The 27801-nt window shown below is 41.0% G+C and overlaps 1 protein-coding gene across 1 annotated transcript; it reads right to left on the reverse strand.

The window, feature by feature from the left end:
* Positions 1–48: 48 nt before the first annotated feature.
* Positions 49–27453, reverse strand: ADNP (activity dependent neuroprotector homeobox). The gene is made up of 4 exons (XM_068986969.1): positions 27390–27453; positions 9384–9496; positions 7516–7608; positions 49–4421 (listed from the first exon to the last, which is right to left on the reverse strand). Exons 2-4 carry the CDS (start codon positions 9489–9491, stop codon positions 1314–1316), a joined length of 3309 nt encoding a protein of 1102 aa, XP_068843070.1. The 5' UTR covers positions 9492–9496; positions 27390–27453; the 3' UTR covers positions 49–1313.
* Positions 27454–27801: the final 348 nt, after the last annotated feature.

Consider the following 27801-nt stretch of genomic DNA (forward strand, 5'->3'; position numbering starts at 1 on the left):
CTGAAAAAATTCAAGGATGTTTATTTTAGTGATTAAAAAGGTAACAGACAAAGGCCAAACCAAATCAAAGAATTTGTAACAAGAGCCTTGAGAGAAAGCCTTCTTGATGCCATTCTTGGTCTTCCACAAGTCTCCTCAGTGGCCGTGCCGCCATCTCTGCTGAGGAAGCCACGGCATCAACTGGTACAAGATGTAATGGACACACAGGACTGGAAGGCGTAATAAAGCAAGTAAGTATTTACATTAAGCACAATACAGCAATTTATTTAGATGCTTAAAATGAATACAAAGGGAAATAAAGATCACAAAATTATACATACTACAACAGTGTGTCATATATTAGATGGTATAAATGAATACACCAGGGCGGTGTTTAACTAAAGATAAAACTAAATATCCAAAACGCAGCACTCACTGGCCTGCTGCTTCAACACAACACACTTCCATACAGATCTAAAAGGTGTCAAAATTAGTAGCTGCAAAGTCAATTCTTGCATGTGATTTTTAGCTTAAAAGATTTCAGAAAACATCTGAAATACCAGTTTTTGTTTTTGTCAGCTGTAATGTCAAGGATATTCAGAACAAGAAAAATTCTATAATACAAGAGAGTCCAGATATATATCTTATGTGGCTGGCCTCTGTCGCGAGATTGTACAAGGTTATGTGCAAAAACTAAGTCTGTCCCGAAGTCCACACTAGCGCAGTTTCAGGCTTTTGCTAGGTCAACTAGATACAGCGCTTATTACACAGCAAGGGCAACACTAAAAAAAGAAACGCATCTATGATGGCTACACAATAACAATATCGTAAGCATCACTTGAATAGGTCTAAAAGACTGTACAAATATACATGTCAACTATTCAGAATGAATACATGAAAAAAATTGATTTCCCCAAAGTCCACTGTACACATTGGACTGGCAGCTTGTGTGTTGGCCCTACACTACCATTTTAATCAGGAGAACGCTTCTCAAGGACGTCCAACCAGACACTGTTTTACAGAGGGAAAGAAATGTTGAGAAGGCAGGTAAGACAAACCTCTGCTTTTTCTCGTGTGCGTTCATGAGCCACCAGCTTATTGGTTTTTCACATTTAGTTACTGTGTCTGTCACAGAGCGTTCTAAAGCAAGATCAGCCAATCATGTGTCACAGACTTAGAAATAGCCACTGGGATTGGAGTGGCCACATGTCCCCACCGCCTGATGACCCCGCACTCAGAAGGCAGTACCAGTTAGAACACAGCTTTGCAGTCATAACTGACAGAACAGAGTTCCAGGCTGCAGCATTTGCCACCAATGCCAGAGAAGCCGGCCCTTAAGCCTGCTGGCTGCTCAGTTTAACCCCCGTCAAGCTGCTGTGCATCGGGTCAGCCACCCCATCAGTCATGTTGTCAAACTGCTCCCCATCCTCACTGTCAATTGTGCTGTTCTGCCACTCAATCTGTGGGTTGGATAAGCGCTCGTCATTTTCAGTTGCATTCTTCCACTGTGACTGGTCCTTGGACCAAAACCCTTCAACTTTTCCATAGGAACTATTCTTCCACTTCAACTGCTCTCTGTCACCTTGCACGGAAGCCTTTTTTTTGGCAGCTGGCTTACTGCTCCTTGCGTCTTCACTCTGGGAAGACTCATCGGACCAGGTTCCTGTTTTCATCTCACACGTGTTGTCCTCAAAGTCTGACACCTGTTGGGAACCGGGGCCGCTCTCAGATGGAGAAGCACCATCTTTCCACTCAACAACATCATCTTGGTCAACCTCACTATCAGAGGCATCATGCATTAGTTTGGCTGGCTCCTCAGTCAAATGAATAGTTTCATATTTTGAACCATCCTCCTCTTTTTGGTCTAGCTTCTCAGTTTCTAAAGCATCTTCAGAAATTACCTTCGGTATGTGTTCCTCTGGGTTATCATTAGGGATTTTAGGCTCAACTTCAAAAACAGGGTCAAAAGGGCTATCACTCCCATTGGATTCTTCCTCCAAATTTTCAAAACTGTCTGAGGAACTGTCATCTTCCTTCCCAAGATTGAGCTTTTTGTCTGCTGTTTTACTAGCATTGACTCTGGAATCCTTCTCATCATGATTTTCAAATAGCCACTCAGCATCAAAATCCATCTCATGCTTAACTTTGTTTAACTCTTTCATGTTGAAGCCCAGTAACACACCAGGCTTGTACTTTTCACAGTCTCTGACACACTTCTTCCTCTTGTTACTAAAATGGGAAGCAATGTCACTCTTCCACAACCATAAGCTTGCCGCCAGCTTCTCAATTTCTCTCCTGGTGGGATAAGGTTGTTTGTTGAAATATTTTGTTAGGAAGCTTTTCCTGGCTTCATAGGAATCATCTTCATGACCCTTAGGGTCTAAAGCTAAAACAACAGGCTCCTCAGGCTTCTCTTCAAAGAAGCCGGGTGAATCGCTATCTTCATCTAACTTTCGCTTCTTCAGCAAGGGGAACTCCATTTGCTCGTAAGTGCGCTTCACAGGTGCCAGGCCGGGGGACTGGTTCAGCCGCGAAGGTGCGTTTGTCTTGTCCTGGCCGTTCTGGGCCTTGCCCACGCCCCTGCAGTGGACCAGGTGCAGGGTGATGGTCGAGGCGGTCATGTTGCTGGTGTACACGCCGAGGCAGTGGATGCACTTGTAGGTGAGTTTCTTCTCCACTGGATGGACTGTCTGAATCACCTGGTGCCTCTCTCGTAAGTGATGTGCAAGTGCGTCGGATATGGGTCCTTTCAGGATTGAAAAGCAAAGAGGGCAAAGGGTTTTCCCAACATCTTTCTTATAGGGCACTGCAGCTTGAGGTGAGCTTTTAACAGGAATATCTGCCTTTTCCTGCACTTTTGGCTGTGGCTTTGGAGGGATGGGTGGGTTATTTTGGGCATGGTAAGCAACAGACTCAGCAGGAGCATCCCTCAGGTTATACGTGGTTACAAGGAGATGGATGTTAGTGTGACTACCCTGCTGCAATGTCAAATCAAAACTCAGAGTGGAATCTGTTTTAGGTCCCATCTCTTCGTCCACGTGAACCATCCGCATGTGAGCCGCCATCTTTTCCACGTCATTGAAGGTTGACCGGCAATACGGACACGACAGACCATGAATTAGCATATGGTTGAGCAGAGTGTCTGTGGGCAAATAGCGATTACAGTAAAGGCATTTGCTAGTGAAATTGTGTATTTTCATAATGTAGTTGGCTACTGCTGGGACTTTCTCAGCTTTATGTTCTTTTTCGAAGTGCACACTATATACATTTTCAGGAAAAAGCTCATTACAGATTGTACATATTTTCCACTTCTGAGTTGAGGAAGTATTGGGTGGTGGAGGGCCAGTGGCAGCTGCAGTTGGCTTGGAGCTGGACTGACCTAATACTCTGGATGCCTGTGACTGGGAGAGGGATGGAGACTTTAACTGGCCTGAAGAGAGAGGCGGGGCATTCGGAGACTGCAGTGAGTATCTTGCTGGTGCCTGGGTCCTCTGCTCTGACCCAAGACCGTAAGATCTCCCATTTCCACTTGGAAGTAACTGCTTCACAGACTGAGACTGCTGAGGGATGGAGACCGGGGCACTGCCACCCAGCCCCAGTCTCACTGACTGACCAGCGCCATAGCCCTGGCCTACGGGTTTGACTCCGTAGTTGTTCTGCTGTAGGTGGACGCTGGACATCATGCTGACACCTGTGGAATTTAAGTTAGGCTTTGGTATTGAGAGTCTGTTCACCATCTGCTGTGATGGCAAAGACCGTACGTTTCCAGAAGCAAGGGAACCAATTCTCGATTGGAGCCCCATGCCCTTCTTCTCTTGAGGCTTGGGAGCAATCAGCATCAGGGGCTTGGACCGGGGCACCACCACATTCGTGTGGCCGATCATGGCAGTGACCTGGTAGCCTATGCGCTCGTGGTCCTCGATGACATGCTGGACCAGAGCTTCGTAAGACTTCGGCATGAAAAGGCAGCGCTTGCAGTGAATACTACTTTCCTCCCGGGCATTTGCGCCTAAGGGGACTGCACCATTGAGTGATTTTTCTCCTGCCTTTGCTATGTAAGGTGCTGCCACATGCTGAAAATGTTCCCTGTAAATGTGCTTCCTAACTATTTCATAAAGAGGATCTCGGTAAGTGCACTTCTTACAGTAATAAACAGCTTGCTCTACACTGTCAGCCTGCTTAGGTTTAAGGCCATCACTTTTGCTTTTATCTTTGAAAGTGCTGAGGCTGCTACTTGGTGCGCTGGCGTTTGGAGCATGAAATATTTTAATGTGTGTTTCCAAAGTCTTTTTGTCTGCATTGAACGTACAGTAGGGGCAATTAAGAAGAATCCTATTTTCAAAGTCTTCACTATGGACATTCCGGAAATGACTTTTGTAGGCAGAGAAAAATTTTGAAGAAAATGGGCAAGCGCTGCAGCAAAAAGGTTTTGTCCGATAGTCCTAAAGAAAAGACAAAAACTGGAATCAGAATGCCACTTCAGATAAGCATTAACAGGTTCTAGATTTTTTTTCCCCAAGATAGTCTTGAAGAGACAATGCTATTTTTAGAACTGAAACTGTAATTCATTGATCTGAGTAAAACTTCCTTTTGCAAAATGCATAATTTATAAAACATTAGGTTGGTACAAAGGTAATTGCGGCTTTGGACTCCATTTTAAATCATTATAAGTAGGCTCAAACACATTTTTATAAATCAAAATAGGAACCACAACAACCAACACATTTTTGCCACTGAAAAGTAAGTTTGTTTATTCCTGCAGCGTGGTAAAAGCTGTGCTTCAGGATTCAACAAACTCTTGGAAAGCATTTTCTGCCTCCTGCTGGTTGTGGAAGTGTTTTCCCTGCAAAACCTGTCAAGATGCTTGAAGAAGAGGCAGTTGGCTGGCAAGAGTCCAGGTGGACACTGTGGGAGGCGGAGCTCCCGGCGTGTGCAGCCTCTGAGCGCCGCTGTGCCGCATGCGACGGTGATGCTGTGCGCGAGAACGGGGCCGTTCTGCTGACCAGCGCCGGCTGCAGGAGGGAGTTTTCGGTGCGTCTCAATCGATTTGCTGAGCGTACTTCTCGGCTGTAGTTGTTTCGTCGGGATTCAGAAAGCTATAGTGGATCAGACAGGCAGCAGACCACCAGACTGTGACTACATTCTTTCTTCGGTGCCAGCAAGGCTTTGGGAAGTGCTGTGGAGCTTCCTCTCAGTCCAACCACTGACTGGACTGGTTTGTCACTGTTTGTCATATAAAATCCGCTTCTTGTTGCATGTCACAATCCAATAGAGAAACAGTTCATTGTTGCACAGAATAAGGGAAGACACTTCAAAACGACTTTTTGATTTCTGGTTAGCTTATCATGAGACACCCACTGATCGAGTTTTTTCACTTTTCCAATTTGCTTCAAATGCCGAACAACTGTAGAATGGGCAATGTTCAGCTTTTTGGCAACTTCTCACGGAGTAAGAAGATCAGCTTCGATGATGGCTCTCACCCGATCGTTGTCAATTCCCGACGAGTGACCACTACGTTCCCCTGAGGCTCTCGTCTCTCACGAAGCTTCCTGAACCGCCAGCCGCGCACGCGCGTTAGCAGCTCCCGGGCCAAGCGCTCTGTGCTGCCAGTTGATTCCGCTGCTTTGCAACCCATTCTGAACACGAGTAAGAAAATCACTTGAATTTGCTTTTTGTCTAACATCCTTTCCATAGTCTAAAATAGATATAAACAGCAAGTAATAAGTCATTCACAAAAAAACATAAAGTGAGACGAGCATTAAAATGTATAACATAACTACATTTATTTAGTGTATTCCAACAGCAAAGGTAAATTTCAACAATACAAAAACCGCAATTACTTTTGTACCAACCTAATATAAACTCAAATGAAAAAGCTGTTGTAAACTAATAAACACTTATTTTGGTGTCACAAATAAAAACTCCATTCAGAATTTTTCCTCAGTGTTTTTAGAAAAGAACAGTCACATTCAGTCACGTTTGCTCCCTGGTTTAGAGAAACCCAAAGACAAATGGCTTCAAGATAAACATTTTATAGTTAGAAAGGACAAAGAATAAGCTAGGTGAAATCACTACAATCACTCTGTAAGTACAGCTGCTAAGTTGCTGAAGGTTTCAGACTCACTAAACACTAGAACTTAGGCCCCAGAGTGTTCTAGGGCAATTAGGCAATACAATATAAAGACATACCTTTGATCCTTTCCATCACGGAAAAATTTTTGTAAAAAAAAGGGCACATTTTCAAAAATCTCAAACATTTCCCCCCTCTGATCTAAGTAGAGTGTAGTATTCGGATTTCACTGAGATCAAAAACCCCACTGATCTGAAAAGTCAGCTTTCTTCTATAAGCCACGCTGTTCCTTCTTCTCAACCAAGAGCAGCTTCAAATGAAGTAATGAAGTGACAGCCACTCTGATTCAAATTAAGAAATTAAGTAAAAATTCCTACAGAATGTGGGGAATTGCAGGATATTAAAAAGCCAATAAAACAAGCACTGCACAACTTACTAGTATCAAAGAGCAACTTATAGAAACAGTTCATTAACATCTGTGCAGTTGGTCCTTTCATGATAAGGGAAACAAGTTCGGTGAGAGGTGATCGCTTTTTCCTTATAAAAAATCTACCTTGTTTCAGACACTGGCTACAACCAAAATGAAGTACTGTGCTTTTCCTTCTTTAGTTTTGGCAAAACTGAATTAACTAAGTGATGCGTCCTGCTGGAAGGCTTTCCTATTTTAAGGCTGCTGGTTGATACCCTTTCCTGGGTTATTACTTAGAGAAGAACCAGATGACATCACATTTCTGAGGTGGAGGTTAAAAGTACTGACTCCCTGCCAAGTATGTTCCAACAGATGAACAGATAAATAATCCAGAATTACAATCACCACTGAAATAAATAATGATACAGTTTGAATTGATAATCACGTCTCCCTGTGGGAAAAGATGTATTACCCATGGCCCTCTATTTTTTGTTATAACATCACCTATTGTTATTTGTTGGCCCTCCTGGTGCCTTTGATTACCTAATACCATTTTTAATTCCAATCAGTAACAGTTAAGCTGCCCACCGCTACCATCCTACAGAGCCACCTGTCCCACAGCCCGAGTGCTGGCTCGTACTACCCCACAGAGGCTGGGTGATGATACAGACGAGCAGGAAAACCTAAATGGAAGAAAGAGTCCTGACTTCCCCTTTATAGAAAAGACAAGCACTGCAACACAGAAAACTGAAGGAACATTTCAGAATCAGAAGAACCAGAATACTTCTGGCAGGGTTAGAGGAGAGGGGAATTCTGGTATACGTTGGGGATCACAACTCTTAAGTAACAAACTTTCCTATTCCTCTTATATTTAGTTTCAGGACAATGAAAAAAAACTAGACCAAAGTTCTTCCTATTTTTCTCTTAGGAAAATATGAGATAATATATTTTTAACACTTTCCACATTAGATTGTCTACAAATAATGTTATACTATGGAAGGCTTAGAACTGAAAAGGGAAAATGCTGCTTTGGGGGCAAGTCTCCTGTGCCACTTACCTGGTTTTTTGTAAGCGAAGGGTCCCATAGTCCTACATCCTCCCATGTAGTGTTTTTCAAATAAAAGTCATTAGGTTCAAACTGTTTAAAGTCCTAGAAAACAGTGAAAGAAGTTTCAAAAACATGGTATTAATTCTAGCCCACCTTGACATATAAATCCTATCTCTTACTAGGGTGGGGGAGATGAACAGGAAAGTCAACCCCACCCAGAATGAGACTAGGAGTCGTACGGTTCTTAGGAAATACAAAAGGGCACATGGATGTTACAGTGAACATTGTGTGTCAACTAAACATTCCCGTCATGGTCACCAGGTTCCAAAGAAACCACTGGAGTTCTAATTAAATAAAAAATTAAGCCATGTATTGATACCATTAAGAGCTGGTAACTCATCAGCTGTAATACTGGAACACAGTGTAAGACAACAACATTCACTCAGTACTACAAATGTGGTATTCCGGTTCTCTGCAAGAAAAATGTTCTGTGGAGATGGGGGCGGGATGGGACTGGACTAGAAGGAAAACTCAGGATTTCTGAACCCCAAAAGGAGGACCGCTACTCAAAGAAAGCATGTGGTATTATGTTAAACTACTCTTGTGTAAAAATTTGACCCCCTGCAACCGTGAGACAGGAATATTAAAAGTCTTATAGTAAAATTCCTCTTGTTCCCCAGAGGTTCGCAGTTCAGTGTGGAATATCAAGTATACATAAATATATTCCAGAGTGCGGAGTGGCTGTAATAAGGATGAACAAATCAAATGCAGGGCAGGAAAAGTACCTCTAACATTTGCACTGTTTATTCTTGTGACGATCACCCCACTGCACGGGGAGTGAATGGCCTAGTTCATCAGGTAGGTCTGCCTGTACCTGAAGTGTTGGAGAGGTGTGGAGTGAGCTCCACACTGGGGATGACACAGCTAGAGAAACCCAATTCTGAGACGCTTTGGTCTTCATGATATGCCCCTAGAGTAGGTAAGGGAACCAGGAAAAGAAAACCTGTTGCATGAAGGAAATTGCTTTTTTACTTTCAATTTCTTCCAAACATTTACCAAGTGCCTGTTGCGTGCCCAGCACTGTGCTAGGTGCTGAGGAGACACAGATGGGCAAGGTAGTTACAGTCCCTGGCCCAGCTGGAACTTAAAAGGCTAGTGGGGAAAACAGCTTTAACCATTTCTTTCCAATCAGAGGTTTCTGATCCACTAACCACAAGATCAGAGTAACGAGATCTGGAAGAGGAGCCCACTGCACTGGTTATCCCACAGGGCTGGTAGAAAGCTCACAGAATCAAAGGCGAGAGCAACAGTCTGTAAAGTCCAAACTGTTACCGAGGGAAAGACAATGGTCTATGATGGGTCAAAAGGGCCAACAAACGCTCAAATCCCAAGGAAAGAGACAACAAGCACCCCAACTACTACGCCTCAACAATCAGAAGGTCAACCAAAACATTCAGGCACATCAGAATGAGAACAGGCTCTGGAGTCTCACAGACAGACCTGCCACATGATCAGCTGTGAGGTGGACCTAGTCCTTTACTGGTTCTTCATATGTGTGTTTGAGATAAGAATTCCTATATCCCCCTAGGGGCTGTTTTAAAGGATTTGAATTTAGAGACCATTTTAAAGCACCTAGTAGAAAACGTCCGACGTGGCACTTTCTCAGTGGTAACTGCTTTTGCTTCAGGACGCAAAGATGAAAAAGCCCACTTTAGGGAGAAGGGAACAAGTTAGGCTAATTGAGAAAGTTCTAGCAAAGATAATGCTGCAGTTAAATTTCAGAATCGCACCTAAAAATTAACGATCCTGGCCACTGACACAAAATAATGGAGCAGAAGCTGAGTCGTGTGAAAATTAAAAAATGACATGCTACTTACTTCTATGTGTTCTTTACAGTATTCCAACCCAATGTCACTAAGTATTTTTTTCACAGTTTTCCGGGCTTTTCTTAAACTGCCAAGATTGTTGACAGGAAGTTGGAACATAGTTTCTATTGGAAAAAAAAATTTAAGTCAAGTCAAAACAGGAGCAACTTGCAATATTTACTAATTCCACTGATGGTAGGATCACAAACCCTGGCCCAGTATGACAAAAAAAGGTGAGTAGATATCCTTATCCACTATGTTCTAAACCCTTAAAGGAAGCACTCCCTGACCCTCTCTACCCCTAACAGGACATTTTATGTTGTAGATGACATGAATCCAGGGCAGCACAGTTCTGATCAGACCTTTAAAAAACTAGTTTGGGATGAACTTATTTAAAGTTGAGAATTAGGATATCCCAACCGATTACTTTAAAATCAAATGTGAATGTTTTTCTCCTTGTGATATTGAATCTCTGAAAACAGAAAAATGTCCACCATTTCAGCATCATTACCACATCATCTTGAGTGCCAGAGAAAGTGTTTGTGTTGCCTGGGAACTATCCTGCAGATTGTGATGGGATTGGGAGTTTTTGCACTCTACCCAAACTAGACACGGATGGCCGTGTATCCCGCCCCGCAGTCAGCACCACTCCTGGACAAAGGCGCTCTGTCGTGCCGTGGAGTCAGTGCGGAGATGGGGAAAGCCAGCACCAGGTGTCAGAGCAAACGGTAACTGACAGGATCAGGGGAGCCTTTGAGAAAGGAAATGTTTCTGTATGTATGAAGGAACTGAAATATTATTTAAATGACCCAATACATTAAAGCAGAAATTTAGATCCACTTTTCCAAGTTCCTTAAAAACAATGGTTAAGAAAATAAAATAAAACTTGGGCAACTGATAATTTGTATGGCTTGCAAAGTGACCATGAATGTTCCCTACACAGCAGGGTAAAAATTTATCATCGACTTAATAATCTAAGTAAAATTTACAGGCTATAAAGTAGCTCTAAAGACCAAAACCAGGCAGAAACAAAAGCCGATACATCAGGATTTAAAATTCAGTACATGCAAATCTGGCTTTCTAATTAATAAAGGCTGTCACTCTGTAATACCACTACCATTTGTAAACCACAATCACAAAGTCAACTAATTCAACTGTGGTAAGATAAGTTACTGCAGTTACTATTCTAAAAATCAATATTAACTATGAAAAATGGGGAGGGGGGATGAATCTTACCAAAACCCCCAGCAACTTCCAGAAATCCTAAATCTGGATGTATTTTACCAGAACTTAGTATACCTGAGGCCAAAAGCAGCATGCAGTTCCCGGAGACAAACACCCTCAAGATGGACCCCTAGTTGGTTACAAAGCATGACCATGGTGTCCTCTGCACACAGGCTGCCGTCTCATCCTGCCCAGTGTTTAGCCAACAGACTGAGAAGTCAGTTCTGGTGCAAACTGATGTGCATTAAAGGCCAGATTCACTAGCCCTTATGGAAATTTTACTGCTAAATTGTTTTGAACCATCTTTTTGATTCAAAAAATCTGTTGCTTAATAAACTGATTAAAAAGAAAAAAAACTAGGTTCTCACAAACCAGGCCATCAGAGAGAAGCACCTGACAGAGAAGTGTTTCGGAATCAAGGAGGTGCTCTGGGCTAATTCTGAAGAGACCGAGCAGCACGGTGAGTGCTGAGGAGACGTCTCGTTTCTCCATTCATTTCATCAACGCTCCATGGGCCCAAATCCCATTTTTTTGGAACTTCCATGTTAATCCCATTACACTTCAGAGCAGAGATGTGACCCAAAGACAGCCCTTTCTGGTTTTCCCTGCCTCCTGGAAAAAGAGCTCAACATCTTACTAAAACAAATACAGAAAGATCTGGAAATGTCACCACATACAGAAAACATCCTGGGGAGTCAAAGTGAAGCTCAGGATAAAAGAAAATCCCATTTCCTATGGAGAACACCCGTGTTCTAAGCGCCCGCCCCACAACACTTCACAAAATTGTTTTAAGACTTCCAAGTGAGGCACACCTCACTGCTTCATGGCACCCAATGTTATCTACCTACAGTTGTGAAAAAGTTACAATATGCTCATAAGGGAGCTTAGCTATAAAATCTTACATATAAAAGATGATTATTTCAGCCATAAATTTCTTCAGTTTACTTGAGTTGAATTAAACAGTCTTATAAATAGTGACACTGCTTACTGGAAAATGCTGCATAGAAAATGGTTATTCTACAATTAGCTAGGAGGAATCCAAGTTAAAGTTGACATTGAAAGATGAAAAATATTCTAGGTTAAGATTCTAACTGTCTTCATAAGCGGATTTCTGACATTTCTGATCATCTTGGGAATTCTATCATCTGCCCCTTTCCCTGGATGAAGGTTTTCTTCACAGAGACCATCTCCAAAATTCTGTCCATCTGGAGCTAGAATAACACATTCACATGTGTTAGCATCCTCAAAAACAATGAAAACTTCCTCTAGCTTTTCACTTACTGAATAAAACACTTTTCTCAGATATAAAGCAGGTACGTGGTATAGAAATACAAGAAGGCTCCCTCCTACTCCTAGCCTCCATTTCCTGTGTATACTTCTTCAGTTTTTCTATGCCGACAACAAGCCAAAGATTCCTTAAACCAAAGTCTCCAACAACGTCTATCGGCTAATGTTAGAATTATTACAGGTGATTAGAAAAAGAACTCAAGGGCCCTATGCTTTTTATGTTTTTCCCAGCTCACTGCCTGCTGTTAAGAAACAACTTCAAATCAACAGCTTCCTTTGGGGTTCATTGATGTTATCTATTTGATTCTTGTTTAAAAACATTTAAAAGACACTGGCCTCTTCTTCACCCCTTAAAAGCCTTTTGAATCAGAAACTGAATCAAAGGGCCACACCCTCCTATTTATTCTGTGCTTAACTGGGAAGGGAGAAGAACAGAGTAAATAGGCAGCTGACTGCCTGAGGTTAAGGGGTACTCCTCACTTCTGAATAGAGCTTAAAATATTCACCATCATTGCTCTTAGGGAGGAAGGTGTCTTACGGTAACATCAAACTGTCTAGAGGCGGGCACTGAAAGGAGTGCAGAGGGATGGGCGTGCTCCCCAGATCTGTCCCCAGGTGGCTAACCATTCTCATGAGCCTCCTTGGCTATCAGGATGGCCACTTTCACCAGGTCAGCACCACTACCCGAACACCAAGGAAAGCTTCCTTTAGCCAAACCACACACTTCTGGGCTCACAGCATAAAAAAGGGGAAAATATCCAATTTAATAGAATGAAACCACTGTTCATCTGTTCATCAATCATTTTTGGAGCACTTTATCCATGTGCTAAATATAGAGAGCTGAACAGGATGCAGTTCTTCCCCTTCAACAGCCCATCGCTTCTCGGGTATACAGCAGCCACTGGGTCACTGGAGTAAAGGAGACACTCGCTCCCCTCTCTGCCCAGCTTCCTCTTGGAACCATCAGCGCAGAGAGTATAGGACGCTGGTTAACCAATGAGTGTTCTCTCTCTGCAGACTCTGATTAAGTACAGACTTTGACATGTGCCCAAACAGGGCTAACAGTGAGCATGAGAAAAGCACAGAACAGAAAACTCTCCTGCTGCTGCTGCTGCTGAGATCCTCAATCCAGCTGTGCCCGAAAGACAGCCCTCTTGATTTCACCATTCCTCCCCCAAACTTTTCATAAACAAGTACAAGCACATGATCACTTTTGCTTAAGTTTTGGTTCATGATGCTTGCAGCCAAAAGTTTTGGTAGTGGGAAATAGAAGAGGAAGTGAGCAAGGAAGAGGGAAGATTGGGAATTTTATGCAGAATAATTACATTTGTGAATTGGGAGTAGTAGAAAGAATAGGGATTTGTCAGGAAGATGCAATCATTCTGAAAGAGTCATTGGCCCGTAGTTTCATTAATTAAAAACAAAAACACTTTATAGGAAGAGTAAAACACTTTGTAAATTCTAAAAGATTTCGGGCAAAGCTCAAACTCATTAATAAAGGAGTTAACATTTCTAAGTGTTTTATTAACTGAAGTTAATTTTGGTTAAGCATATGCCATCTGATGAACTACACTTAAATCTTCAATTTTGGAGAATGATTTAAATTCACTATTGAATATTTTAGCCATATTCCTTCTTATCAATCTTTGCAAAATATACCCACACCTACTGATTAGGGCCAAAGCACTAAAGTTTTACTAATAATCCCGGCCAAATTCCCACTCAGAAAGTAATTCCTTCCTCAGAAAGCAAGAGTCAGATGATTGAAATGAAAATACGAGATCTGTGGCCATAGGGTACAGATGATTTAGAACCATATGAATTTTAACTATACATAAGACTGATCAAATGCATGAACCTCTTATCTCAAACGCAAAAATACTCCTTTATACCAACTACAAAGAGGTACATAAAAGCAGAAAGAGCCTGCCTCACGAGGAAATATCTACAGGCCAAATCTTGACAGAAGGATCATGATACATCAATGACTGTGAACTTTAGGCAAAAAGGTCATTAACTGACAAACACAATAATCATCGTTTCAGAAACAAGCTCTGCCAGGAGGCTTAAACCTTGTCAGGCGCTGCACTCAGGCTCATCTGGGCCAAGAACACAGAGAGGAGCCCAACGGACGACAGCGATAGTTCAAGAGGCTGAAGAAAGATGTGCAGGACCTAACATACCAACAGTCAACAGGGCTTGTCTGTAAACTGCAGTCCCTCAGCAAAGACACCATATCAAGGACAGCATCATTTAGTCCCTGTTTCTAGGAGAAAAGCATTTATAATTTGCACCATCAAAGTAAAAACAAAACAACAAAAAGAACCCCCATGAAACCCAACGCTAAACCTTTGACTGATGCTGCTGCTAAGTCACTTCAGTCGTGTCTGACTCTGTGCGATCCCATCAACGGCAGCCCATCAGGTTCCCCCGTCCCTGGGATTCTCCAGGCAAGAACACTGGAGTAGGCTGTCATTTTCTTCTCCAATGCATGAAAGTGAAAAGTGAAAGTGAAGTCGCTCAGTCGTGTCTGACTCTTAGTGACCCCATGGACTGCGGCCTACTACGCTCTTCAGTCCATGGGATTTGCCAGGCAAGAATCCTGGAGTGGGGTGCCATTGCCTTCTCCAAACCTTTGACTAGGTATACATAATCAAGTCAGGAAGAAGAAAAAAAAAAAAAAAACAACCACCCTCCAAATCAAACTTCTACAGATTATATTTTAAATAACTGAAGTGTGGATCTAGAACAGCATTTTCCAGCATACAAATTCTTCATATTTTTATATGCATTCTTACACGTTTCAAGTTGCTAATAAAATATACGGTGCTAATTTAACAGGCCAGAAAACACAGAAGTAAACACAGTAGTGTGTCCTGGTTTCCAGCACATGCAGGCGTAACTCTGAGACTTTATAACGCGTGGGAAGTGAAATCTGAACATATACTAGAATGGCAACCACTGCGTCCTTACACCTGCGAACGCAAATCTACAATTTTCATGGAAAAAAACATTTCTAACACTGTATTGAGAGGCAGACCAGACCAGGTTTTTGGTAAAACCTGAACATAAGTTGCGTAGTCTAAACCAGTGGTTTCCACTGCCCCCCACCTGACCTTAAAGAGCTGAAATCCTTGTTTTTAAAGAAATCTTAGTTGAAATATGAAAAGGATAAAAAGTGGAGAGAGGGGCTCAGGTTGATGGAAAGAGGAAGAAGGAAAAGTTCTCCATCTCCAAGTCTCTCTCTGGAATAGTCACTTGTCTAAACTAAAGCTCAATATGCAAATTTATGCCAAGGTTACCCAAAGCATTAAATCTGATGGCTAGAGCAGAATTACAATAGTTTGCTGAAAATCTCCCCTGAATAAAATTAGTCTTATCAGAATACGGTTATAGGAAGCCCACAGTAAGCTTAAGAATTAGGACACAGTTTATACTCTTCTGTTTTTTAAACGTTTCTACATTAAAGCTATTAAAAACAAAAACAAACAAAAAAACCCACCTCTCTGGAAACACCTTTTTGGTAGGGAGTAGGGGAGAATCAAAGGCCAGAAATGATGCCATTACTAGTGAAGAAAAAAAAAAAAGGCAGCAATATATTCTAAGTTAATAAAAAAAATCAGGAAGACATTCAAATACCTACTACATTTAAATATACTACAGTATAAACAATTTCAGTTCTGGTACATCATCAACCCAAGTTAACATGTGAGAAATTCAGATCCTAAATACTTAAAACAATATTCCACTTAATGTTGGTGCAAGTATTCACATAACCCACACTGGGGTTTTTAAGTCAGTCTTTGAAATTTCTTTAAGCCACTGATCTAACTAAAAATGTTAAGGTATGCTGTTTTCTAAGAGGCGCAGGCATTTGAAGAGTCACAGGAAGAGAATTAAACCATCAGTTACCCCACTGCTACTCGTGACGACACTTAAAAAAACTGTGTGTGATGTCCTTGTGGAAACATTTTGGACCCGTTAAGGTAGAAAGTACTCAGGCAGAAGGGAAACTTCATTCCCATACTTCTGTCACCCCTCAGCAACATATTTAATACTGTAAATATCACTCACTGAGTAAAAGTGTGGTCACTATGAAACATTTTCTTTTTATAACCAATTAAGTATTTATCTTTCCTGACTATTCTGGGATCCCAAGTGGTGAACACAGACGCCTTACATGCTTTGCAGGATGTCACTAGCCCTACATTTATATTAAGCCAGATGTAAAAAGATTTATATATTTGTATTTTAAGAAAATGAACGTTGTAAAGCCTTTCTAGAACAACCCTCTGATGAGTGAACACATCGGGAGCGTAGAGCCTACATCCAGTCTGGAAGCAATCACCCCACTCAATCTTTTCCTAAAACACAGAACCGAACAGAAGCAGCTTATCTTTCAATTTCCTATAACTGCGGGCGAAAGACCTTCCAGATGCCACAGGCTCTTCACATGAAAGGCAACTGGGTGTCCTCCTTTTCCTCTCTTCCTCAATCCCAAATACCACAGAACAAGTAACTGACTGTCCAGCACACAGGAAGTTAAGCCTCCTTCTCACCAGGGAACGTTCAGCAGCGCTGAGGAACGTGCAAGCCCAGAGGGATGAGAAAAAGAAACTGCTTCGCCAATGAAGATACACTTGCACTAAAGGTAAATTTAAATACTGAACATCAATTACGTTGCTCAGGATAATCATATTGGAACACTGTTAATAAAGACAAGAAGCAGATAGGAAATGTAACTAATTTTTCTTCTGTCAGTTTGATAACAAAAGAAACCCAGTTAAAAAAAGATTTGCAAGTTTTTAACCAAATCAGTTATTAAATCCCTTATAATTAAGTTTTCGTAACTATTTCTTTCGTATTTATGCAAGGCAAAATGCCTGTATTCTCTAGACACAGCATGCTGTACAGAAATGCTTTATCACAGGGATACCTTTGTTCCCTCTCAATAAACGATGTATGACTCTCTCCCACAAACAGCTCTGCCTTAAGAGACTGTCTGCCTGACTGCTTAGTGTGAGTGAAGCACAAACCCCCACACCAGGCAGCTTGTCCCGCACAGGACAGTTGTGTTCACAAGTTTACACGACAACGCAATGGAAGAAGCCCACGACTCTCAGTTCAGCTGCGAAAGTCTAAACACTCAGCTGCCCAACAGCCTTTCCAGGTGTTCAGACCCTCCCTGCTCCCCTCCCAGGACGCCCCTCTCCAAGCTCGCCACGCTCGGTGCTTTTCACAGCCCCTTCCCTCCTCACCTCAGCCAGTCTCCAGCAAACGGGCTCCAGCTGGCCAATCTCTGGTGCCCTGTTAAAACACGGGTACTTCAGGGGTGACATGATCAGGCCAAGCGGGACAATGCTTCTTTAGTTCTCAGTATGATTTTTAAACTAATGCTGCTGAAGGGTGCATTCGTATTGGTTGCACCCACTTCACACACACGACTACAAACAACCTTTTTTACTTTGGCATCAGGTGCCATCTTTCTCAGCATTAGGTGGTTTAGCTGATGAGAAAAAGATACTCTATTCTGAATACATTCTGGTTAGAAAAGAAATAACTATCAACTATGTTTAGGCACCGTCTCATTGAAGGGGCATGGACATACAGGCCTTAAGAAGGACAAAAGATTAAGATTCATATTTCAAATCATAGTATCAACTAAAATCAATTATGAAAATGCAGCACTTTGAATCACTGAGAAGGATCTAAGGTTTTACTTAATCTAAACTCTTCTTGTTTTACAGAGGAGCAACTGAGAAGCAACTAGCTTAAGGGCAATGAGCGTGTCACTCACAGAGCTGGGTCTCAAGGTCATCTCCAGATCTAGGGTGCAGTGTTCTTCCTATTATCCATGCAGATGAAGCTCTGATCACTGACATTAATTAAAAGTAAACAATGCATATGATATACACACATCTGAAAGTGTCAAGACTTTAATACCCAAGGCTGAAATAACCATAAATAATTCAGTCAAACCAGCTCAAACAGAGATAATTAAGAATGCACACATACATCTCAGATCAGAGGGTCCCATTACCTCCAAAGAAGTGAGCCATGAACTCAGCTCTGACTGAGACCACTTGCCCTAAAGCGCTTTAAACATCACTACGGATGCCGACAGTTACTAGATGGTCACATCTGAGAGACAGCTTTCTATCCAAGTTGTAATGGCAGTATCTTGCAAAATGAGAACCACAATCTTAGAATCCTTAAATAAAACAATAGCTTTTAAAAAGCCAGATGTGTATTCTAGGTTTCCCCTATGATAATGAACCAGTTAACCATTACCACACTCACGGAGTGCTCTGAGAACTGCCGAGAACAGGCAGAGGCTTTGGCCATCTTTTTTCTTTCTCTAAGGGCAAGGGCTGGGGGGGGGGGGGGGGGGGAAGGGGGGAGGAGGGGAGGGACTAGTCTGCTCTCAACTGCCTCTAAACCTCAGGTTCCTCTCCCCTGGCAAATCCTCTTCGCTACTGTTACAAAGGCAACTGAGAAATGAAAACACATGCCCAGGCAAAAACTTGTACATGCACGTTCTCCGCATTATTCGTAATATCCAAGAAGGAAAATCAACCCAAATCTCCATCAACTGATAAATGGTTAAGTAAAATGTGGTAATATTGACACGATGGGATATGATTTAGCCATAAAAAGGAGGGAAATATTGATATATGCTCAACATGATGAACCTTGAAAATACCATGCCAAATGAAAAGTCACAAAAGGCCACTTACTGTATAATTCCATTTATATGAAGTATCTAAAAAAGGCAAATCTCAGAGACAGGAGATTAAAGCTGCCTAAGGTTGGAGGAGTTGTGGGGGCAGGGAGGGAATAGAGGGTGCCCGCTAAAGGGTACTAACTAGGTTCTTTGTGGGGTGAAGAAAATATTTTAAAATTAATTGTGGTGATAGCAGCACAACTCTGAATATACTAGAAAACACTGAATCATATACTTTAAATGGGTGAGCTGTATGAAACATGAAAAAATATTTTAAGTTGTTAACAGGCCTAGCATAAGATTACAAAATGTAGATAAGGCGATGAACACAAATGATTTTACCCAAAGACAAGACAACAGTAAATACTGGGGTATTCTTATCCTTCCAGATTTTACGCATGCATAGTTTTTCTTAAAAAAAAAAAAATCAAAACACAAAAAAAGGGGATCAATGTATTTTATTCAGTATTTACTCACACAGCAAGAAAACCCATATTGCTTGAAAATTTTCTAAATTTATTTTTAAGAATTATGTGCTCCAATATGGCAGATACTAGCCACACATGGCTCCCATGCACTTGAAATGAGGCTAGTCTGATTTGAGCTGAGATGCCTTAAGCTTCTGCCATGCTACCATCACCACCATCCCTCCCCACAACCCCTTCACCTCGCAGAACCGAAACTCCGAAACGTCTGCATCCAGCAGGAACACTCCACCTCTCCCCTACCACACGCACATGGCAACCACCAGGCGGGTGGCCTCTATGCTCCTGACCACTTGAGGTACTTCACAGAAGTGGAATCATAAATACCCGTCCTTTTGTGACTACTTACTCAGCATAAATGCCTGTAAGGTTTACCCAGCTGTAGCATCCTGTCAGATTTTCCTTCCCTTTCAGGCTGAGTAACATTTCATGCTATGTATGCATCACGTTTATCCATTCACTTGTTGATGGACATCTGCTCTCTTTCAGCTACTGTGAATAACACTGCCAGGAACATGGGTGTACAAGCAGCGCTCTCAGACACACGTGTGTGTTGCTACATCTCATGGTAACCCTGTGGCTCTGCCATTTACACCCCCAAGTATACAGGTTCCAATTTCTTCACCTCCTCACCAACATTTGTTTTTCTCTTTTTGACAGTAAGCATCTTAATGGGTGTGAGGTTATTACTTTCATCATAATTTAAATTTGCTTTTCCCTAAAGATTAGTCATGTTGAGCAGCTTTCCATGCACTTTTGGGCAATTAATGTATCTTCTTTACCCACCTAGATTTGCTTTTAAGCATAAAATATATTTGAGATTTCCAATGCTTAATATGAAAAAAATGCAAAGTATCTCATAAATAACCTTCCAAAAACAGACTGCATGTTGAAATGACAATACTTTGGATATGCTGGATTGAAAATTATTAATTTCACTTTTTATTTTTTAAAAAGTAGCTACTGGAAACATGGAAAAGCCTCAAAGATATTATGCTAAGCAAAATAAACCTGTCATAAAAGACAAATATTATACGATTCCACTCACTTGAGACACTAAGAGTGGTTAAATCCACAGAGATAGAAAGTAGAAGGGTGGCTGCCAAGGACTGGCAGGAGGGGAGAAGGAGGATTTACTGTTTAACGGGGACAGAGTTTGCACTCTGCAAGATGAAAAAAGTTCTGGAGATGGATGGTGGTAATTGCTGCACAATAATCTTTCTGGGTGTACTTAATGGCACAGAACTGTACACTTAAAAGTGGATGGTTCAGTTCAGCTCAGTCATCAGTCGACTCTTTGCGACCCCTTGGTTAACGTGATGCATAAATTTTATGTCATGTAGATTTTACCACAAATCAAGTAAAAAAAAAAAAAAAGGTAATTATGAGAAAATACAAGACAAACAGTAGTCAACACAGAAGCAGATAAGGCTGTTATTAAGTATCTGTTAAGACTGTTTAAAGCTTCCTTTGAACAGGATAAATCCTTTAGAGCAAGTCCTGGATGTAATAAAAGAACTCTGAAGGCCTTTACAAATTTCTAGACCATTCTGGACTATATTAAACGAGCACTTCTCTGGTAATACATGAATGGCCTCCAAACTGCTAAGCACTTAAAAAGAAAAACCTTAGTAGAGAGTTCACTTTCCTGGCAAAACTGCTTCACTCCAAGAGGCCAGGAACAAAGGACTATATCACTTTTGTCCAAGATTGTAAAATTCACTCTGCCTTAATTAACAGTTTAACCCAGTTAGGGTTACTTTAATGAGAAGTTCAATTATATTTTAATTTCACAAAAAACTGAAATGATTCTACAGCAGGTAGCAAAAGCACAGAAATTTTCACATAATTTTCATGTATTAAACTTTCAAATCACCTTAAGTTTCTTTCAGACAGTTACAGGATAGAAGTGGACAAAAGGAGAGGCCCTAGGAAAAACAAAACAGGAAGCCTTTCCAAAGGTAACAGAATGCTGAAGAATTTAACAGCTTAAACAAGTACTGTTTTCTTTAATGTTGGTGTGGTTCATCAGTATTAAACCAAGAATCTACTGGGAAATAAACAACCTAGTTCACCACATTGTCAGTCACCAAAATAACAGTCACACTGTCATTACAAAGTTTCAACATGCTAGTCAGTGGCTGGCACACGGCATGCCTCAGAAAGCGCAGAATGAACGAACAGTCCCTGTCTACAAAGGGCTTACAGAGGTGACTCCCTATATGCGCACACACACGTATATGGAAAGAAGAAATGTGTTCAGACGCATCACAGATTAACGTTCCGAGGCTCTGTAAGAGGGACGGTTCATTCTCGGCAGGGCTGGTCAGGAGAGGGTGGGAGGAACTACTGCACTGTGGCCACTGTGTTCAGAGAAGAACCTGCATCCCTGCACGGCTGCTCTGCTGAGCTTCTGAGACCTGAGGCAGCGCACACGCTCTGCAGATCTGCCTGCTCAGTCTGGACAGTCTGCAAACAGCCAAAGCTTTAGGTGTAAGATAGCAAAACACAGAAGCGATAGCAGCAGGACAAGAGGTAAAAAGCTGAAGCATAAAACTACAGCTGACATAAAAATTTATGTTTTCCAGTAAGACTATATTGGTTTTATGGACAAAAACTCAGCTTCCTTCCAGCCATGTGTAAAAAATCTCTCCCCTTCATACCTTTAAACTCCTGTAATAAGTAGGGCGACACAGTACAGTCAAATTTTGCCCTGCTAGAAAAGATGGCACAATGTAGTGAAAAACACAGCTCTAGAGGTCGACAGATCTAGACATCTGTTTAAATCCCTGCTTTGTGGCTTACTAGGTTTGTGACTCTAAAAATGTTACTTAACCTCTGGAGGTCTGTTTCCTAGGCCATAACCAGTTTAACACCATTCCACTGTTCAAATGTCAGAAGCAGCAAGTAAGACGAAGCCAATTAATGCTTACAGAAGTTATTACCTTAAACTAGATCAGGGGCTATAACAATAACTTTGCAAATTATGAGTTCATACCAGGATATAGTCTTTTAAAAAGCACAGACTATTGTTATTACTGAGAATCAGATACGGTTGCCATACATGTTCCTGACTGCATTCTAATGCATTTATACTTACACAGAATAGTGGTTTTATACATCACTGTGAGCCATTTATGTTTGAGTCAGCACATTAACTTCACAAGTTCTGTGGCACTTATAATAGTTATGCAGTAGAGTGTCCGTAAGTACCCAAAATAAACCTAGGTGACTTAGAAATACAAAGGTGCGATCTAGAATTTGCTTATAAAATACATGTGTACTTATAAAATTTGTGTTACTCCTTTTAAAAGGCTTTCAGGCAAAAAGACTAGTGCCTACAACTAGAAACTGCCACCTTTGAGTATTCAGATTTCAGACAAGAACCCTAGAGAAAATGATCGAGAACATGTCTTACATCCCAATCTAGCTTCAGAGAGGGTGTGAGATGGGAGGCCATTTCCACATTTCCTCCATTTTAATAGGCGCCCCAGCAAGGCAGGGACACACCGTGGCGAGTGACTCCTGCACTACGCCGCCTACACGAAACTCCACAGCCCCGGAATGGCTTGCTGTCAATGGACAACCAGGTTTCAAAGATGTGACAGAGGGAAAGTCAAATGAATTCACAGGCAGGCCTAAGAGGACATCCAGATGTGTCCATTTATAAGCATTCCAGAAGCACATCTCAATAGCCTAAGATAGAAAGTAAGTTGTTTTCAATTCCTTAGTAAGTTTTCCACGCTGTATCAAAACTAGTCAAAATAATTTTCCCACAGTAATGGGAAATGTTTTTCTTACTATTCTTGAATAACAAAATACATAATTTTCTTGAATTACCTTCTCACGTTTTTCTAAACTGTCTCCTACAGTCAAGGCTTAGCAAAAGCATTATTCTTACAGCAGGTTTTGCCACTTGACTCAATCCTTACACTTTCCACAAAAGCTTTATTTTCCTGATCTCAAACCAGGGTTCTTAAGCACTCCCTGCATTTAAACACACCGAGTCTCGCTTCGTCTTCTTCACCAGAGCAAGAATTCTTAATTGCTGACTTAAAACGTACAATATGTAAAATTTTAATAAATCCCACCACATTTCCACTAGATAGAGGTTTCTTCAGATACATTAGGTTTCAAGAGGCCACTCATACAGGTCCTCAATTGCTGCCAGCTCCCACCAGAAAAGGAAAGCCTTACACATTTTCAAGGGAGGCTCAAGTTTCCATAAGCTCTTAAATGGGAGCATAGAGGGTTCAGAAAAAGACAGAAAAGGCAGAAGGGCAAAAGCCAGCAATTATCTGTCTAAGCAAAAATTACTGCTCAGAGGAGAGAAGGAACAAGACTGCCCTAAAACAAAACACTGGGAAAAGCAGACTATAAACACAGTTCCTGTTTAGATCCTTATACAGGCAACTTCAAACCCTACACAGTTGCTATTTCTTCAACAACCACTGGCACAGCTCTCACCCATAAAGAAGCTAGCGTACAGCTCGATGCTCTACCTGCACAGCCTACATGGGATCCTTGGATGTTAGCTGGCATCCAAACACAAAGCATCACTATGAAGCTATGAAGCACTCGTGTGGGCCCTCATCAGCCAGACAGCTCACAGGGGCACTATAAAAGCCTGTGCTCCAAACACAGGCCTGGGGGCCAGGCCAGACGCATTCCAAAGCTCACTTCGCTGCTGCACACCGTAGTGCCTTGATTTCCCTACTAGTGAAACAAGGACAGTCCTGAGAGAATTGAGAATGGTTTATAAAGTGCTAAGAAAATGATACCAATACTAAAGGCTCTGACCAAATCATATGTGAAATGACATACAAACAACTCAAAGCTAAGAGACTCCATTACAAATCTAAACCCTTACTGGAGAAGGAATTAGGATGTGGAAGGATTTGTTTTTAATTCTAAGAGATGGTCCATGTAGGAGTCTCTTATAGATTCCGGGCATGTTTTTCAGCTACAATGCAGTCTTAAACTGTGGCGTATGTTCAGGGCGGTCTTCCCCTGGTAATTCTATTCAAAGTCTTTTATGCTCTTCTAATTTTCAAGCCTTTATTTCTGGAACACTGCTAAAATTCTTGAGATAATCAGGATTTCTCTAGCTGCTGTCTTGGAACTAAGCTAGGGATCAATAAAACCAAGGAGGCCTGTGACTGCATCTAAAGACCGTGGACAGGAACACACACATAGAGAGAAACTGCAACCAAGGACTGTAACAGTGAAAGAATTCTGCATTCTATACTTATTAGAACAAAAGCGTGCACCTCTCGTCAAAACTCACTTCACACACCTGGCTCACATTTTACCTGACTTCCTGTATACAAGCATATCCCTACATAGTCAAGTTGAGAGACAGAGATTTGTATCTTCCAATTTGAGAAGCCTGCTAATATTCAGAGAGCCTTCTCCTTCCAGTGAAGCAGAGGGTGAATTCTCATTTCCACCGACCCCTCAACTGGCAGATTATCCAAGACAGGTTGTGATCAAAACACAGGTCTAAGGGGTACTGAGACCTCAAGACACTGAGGGAACCCAATCATCCATCCTCTCACTTTCCAATGAACTGAATCAGGCAAACAAATAAACACACAGTCACGTGGGACTGTGGCCACTCAGCAATCAAGGCGGAAGGTGCCAATGTGTCAACAAGAAACAGCCTCTACATTCAAAATATCAATTCACTTAATTAGTGTGAGGTTTGGCTCATATCAGTTTCAAACAGCAAGTTTCCAAGCTAACAACATAAAACGTGTAACTAAGAGATGCAAATCAGCACAATCTGGCATTTGCTCCAGACTTACCACCACAAGTTCTTACAGAACCAGGGGAGGAGAGCCTCTGTGAGTCTACACGATGCTCGCAACACATCGAGGCCTGTGAGTTTACCTATAGTTACTACTCAGTGAGCAACATTTCTTTCCATGTTCATGCCTCTTCGGCAAATAAATGAAAATTACACTCTCATGGAAAATGTTTCACCTTCTGGAAGATATAACAGACTCTGACGTTTTTTAAAAGTGAAAGTCCTTTGGAAGTCTAAGTTGAACAAGTAGTTTATTACACAACAGTACTTGAGCACCTTGATGTAAGCTACGAATTAGTTTCTAATCTTATAAAACAAGAATTAAATTTTTTTGTATTTTCACATTAAAAAAATGTGTAAGATTCAAACAGATTAAAAAAAGAAAAAACACCCCTAACATTTAATTGACCCCCCCCCCCCACACACACTTAAATGTATTGTTTTTAAACATTACTTCTGATATTCGGACCTTTTACTTGTATATATCAACACTAAGAAAGTATAATGTTTATATATCTATAAACATATATCCACCCATCTATTAAGAAAATCAATCTGCCAAGGTCTACGACAACTTATGCAATTTGTTATTTACACATGGTTCTCAAAAGAAAAAATACTACTTTCAGAATAAATTTTCAAGTTTTCCTTTTATTTTTTCCCTACCCAAGGAGGGATCCCTACTTGTTCCTTTACAACAGAACAGCCCTATCTTCCTTATTAAACTGTATTTTTCACAATTAAATGTGCAGTCAGAATGTGTACATTAACCACCAGATTGTTACTTAAATACTAAAAAACACTTTTAATATTTTCTAAAACTTACCAGTAGTTACACTTCAATATATAATACACCTAATATAATTATACTTCTAGCAATCAAATATAAATAATAAACACATGTAGGAATGTATGTCACTAATAAAAATCAAAAGCTGTTTTTATTTGATAAAAGCCTATTGATTATTTGTGAACAAGTGCACATTCATGGAAAGGTTTGTTCTGATCAGAGAATGTTTCAGGTTTTTAGAAGCTTAGCAACTCTTGAGACTGGGTCATCAAAATAACAATTATCTAGAACTTACTTGACATTTAGTCTATTCAACATGCTGACATTTTATTCTTAATGTAAATAGTATTATAACTTTTCCTGCACTCTGGTTTAAGGGAAAAAAGACAAACTGAAGTAAAACAAGTTCATGACGGGCATGTTTAAAACCAATGACTTTCAGAATGAGGAGGACCAAGGATCTTTAGAGGTCCACAGTCCAGCTTCCTCTACTTACTACACAGAGACTATAAGAACCAAACCCAAAGATTTAGTTAGTTCAAAGTGTAGAAGTCTCTAGTAAGGCAGTATCAGGAAATTTTCAAAATGGGTCAAAGACAAAGGAATATTTACTTAAAAGTTCAATTAAATAGAATACCCAATCCCCACTCTCTAGTTAATTGAGGCTTTTTAATAAACCCTCACAGTTTACCTAAATTTCAGCCCTTCAAGGCCAACTGTTTCACCTTTTTTTTTGAACGCCAAAAGCAGGAAACCTTTGAAATTGCAGAATTTATGCTTTTTAAGAGCTCACAGCAAGTTTTCCTGTAGGGGGAAAATGGCTATTACCACTAAGGACATCAGTTAACATTGTATCTCATGTGTAATTTACTAAATCAAACAAAAACACCTTCACAAACTTGCCTCCAACATAACCCTCAAAGAAGAAACTTTATTCAAATTAGTCATTAAAGTTGTACAACTCTATATCGAACACAAATTCAGGTCAAAATTTTATCTACTTAACAAATACTAAGCAATATTTAAAAATTACAAGTAATACCATTTAGATTATATATCTGATTCTTCTAATTACTAAACAAATTGTAAAAGCAATTACAGTTAAGTCTCTAATGGAATACCTGAACCAAGCTGCCTCCATTTCACTCACCAAAATGTTACTCGGTAGCAAATGTCCAATGCAAATTCTCCCTTAAGCATCAACTGGTTAGCTATGTTTCAAAGACTACAACATTTATCTTCCCAAAGACTTATCTTGGTGAATCTTTATAAAATACTTGTATCAAGGTCTTAAAAGTACATCCCAGTGTCAATAAACACTGCCAATCTTTGGTAGCAAGTGCATGTTCATGGCAAGGCCTGTTCTGATCAGAGAATCTTTATGGTTTCTAAAAGCTTAGCCACTCTTGAGATTGGGTCATCAAAATAACAGTAACTGAAAACTTAAGGTACTTTATACACAAGAGTGCAGAATGAAACTCATTAAAACAATATTAGCAACTTTACAATTTTCTCTTAAACAAGCCACAAGTCATTTCTCTGTTCAGAACCCATGTCGGCAACCAGCTCTAACTGGTTCCTTGAGGAATGTGGCTAAGCTGAAATTTTGGACGTGTTGGCTTTGGTGGTGACCAAAGAGGAAGAAATCTCTGGCTTCCCTGTTGCTGCAGTTCCCACCCTCCAAAATGAATATACCCACCGGTGTGAATTGACAATGTGGTCCAAAGAGCAAGGCAGGAACGGAGTCCAGATCCTCAAAATGGTAGTACAGGGCATAACCACTAGGCCACCTATCAGTTCAGTACAAAAAGTACAACCCTGCGCATCATGGTGCGAAAGCTGGGGCCTAGGTTTCGCATTGTGCATCTCACACCTACGGAAATAACAAGAGGAGTAAAATCTACAGAAATCAACACACCCTAAGCAGGTGGGTGCTCACAGAAGACTGGTGTCAACACTTTTGCAAAGGCGGTTGGCTACTGGGAGAATGAATGGCAATTTCAAGTCCAAAGTTGCAAAGAAGGAAAATTTTAAGGTCAACTTGGTTGAGTTTAACAGTGTAGAACTCAACACAGGCTTGACGTTTACCAACAAGGCTTTGCAAATCATGA

Source organism: Capricornis sumatraensis, chromosome 15 (assembly GCF_032405125.1).
Source record: "Capricornis sumatraensis isolate serow.1 chromosome 15, serow.2, whole genome shotgun sequence".
NCBI lineage: Eukaryota > Metazoa > Chordata > Mammalia > Artiodactyla > Bovidae > Capricornis > Capricornis sumatraensis.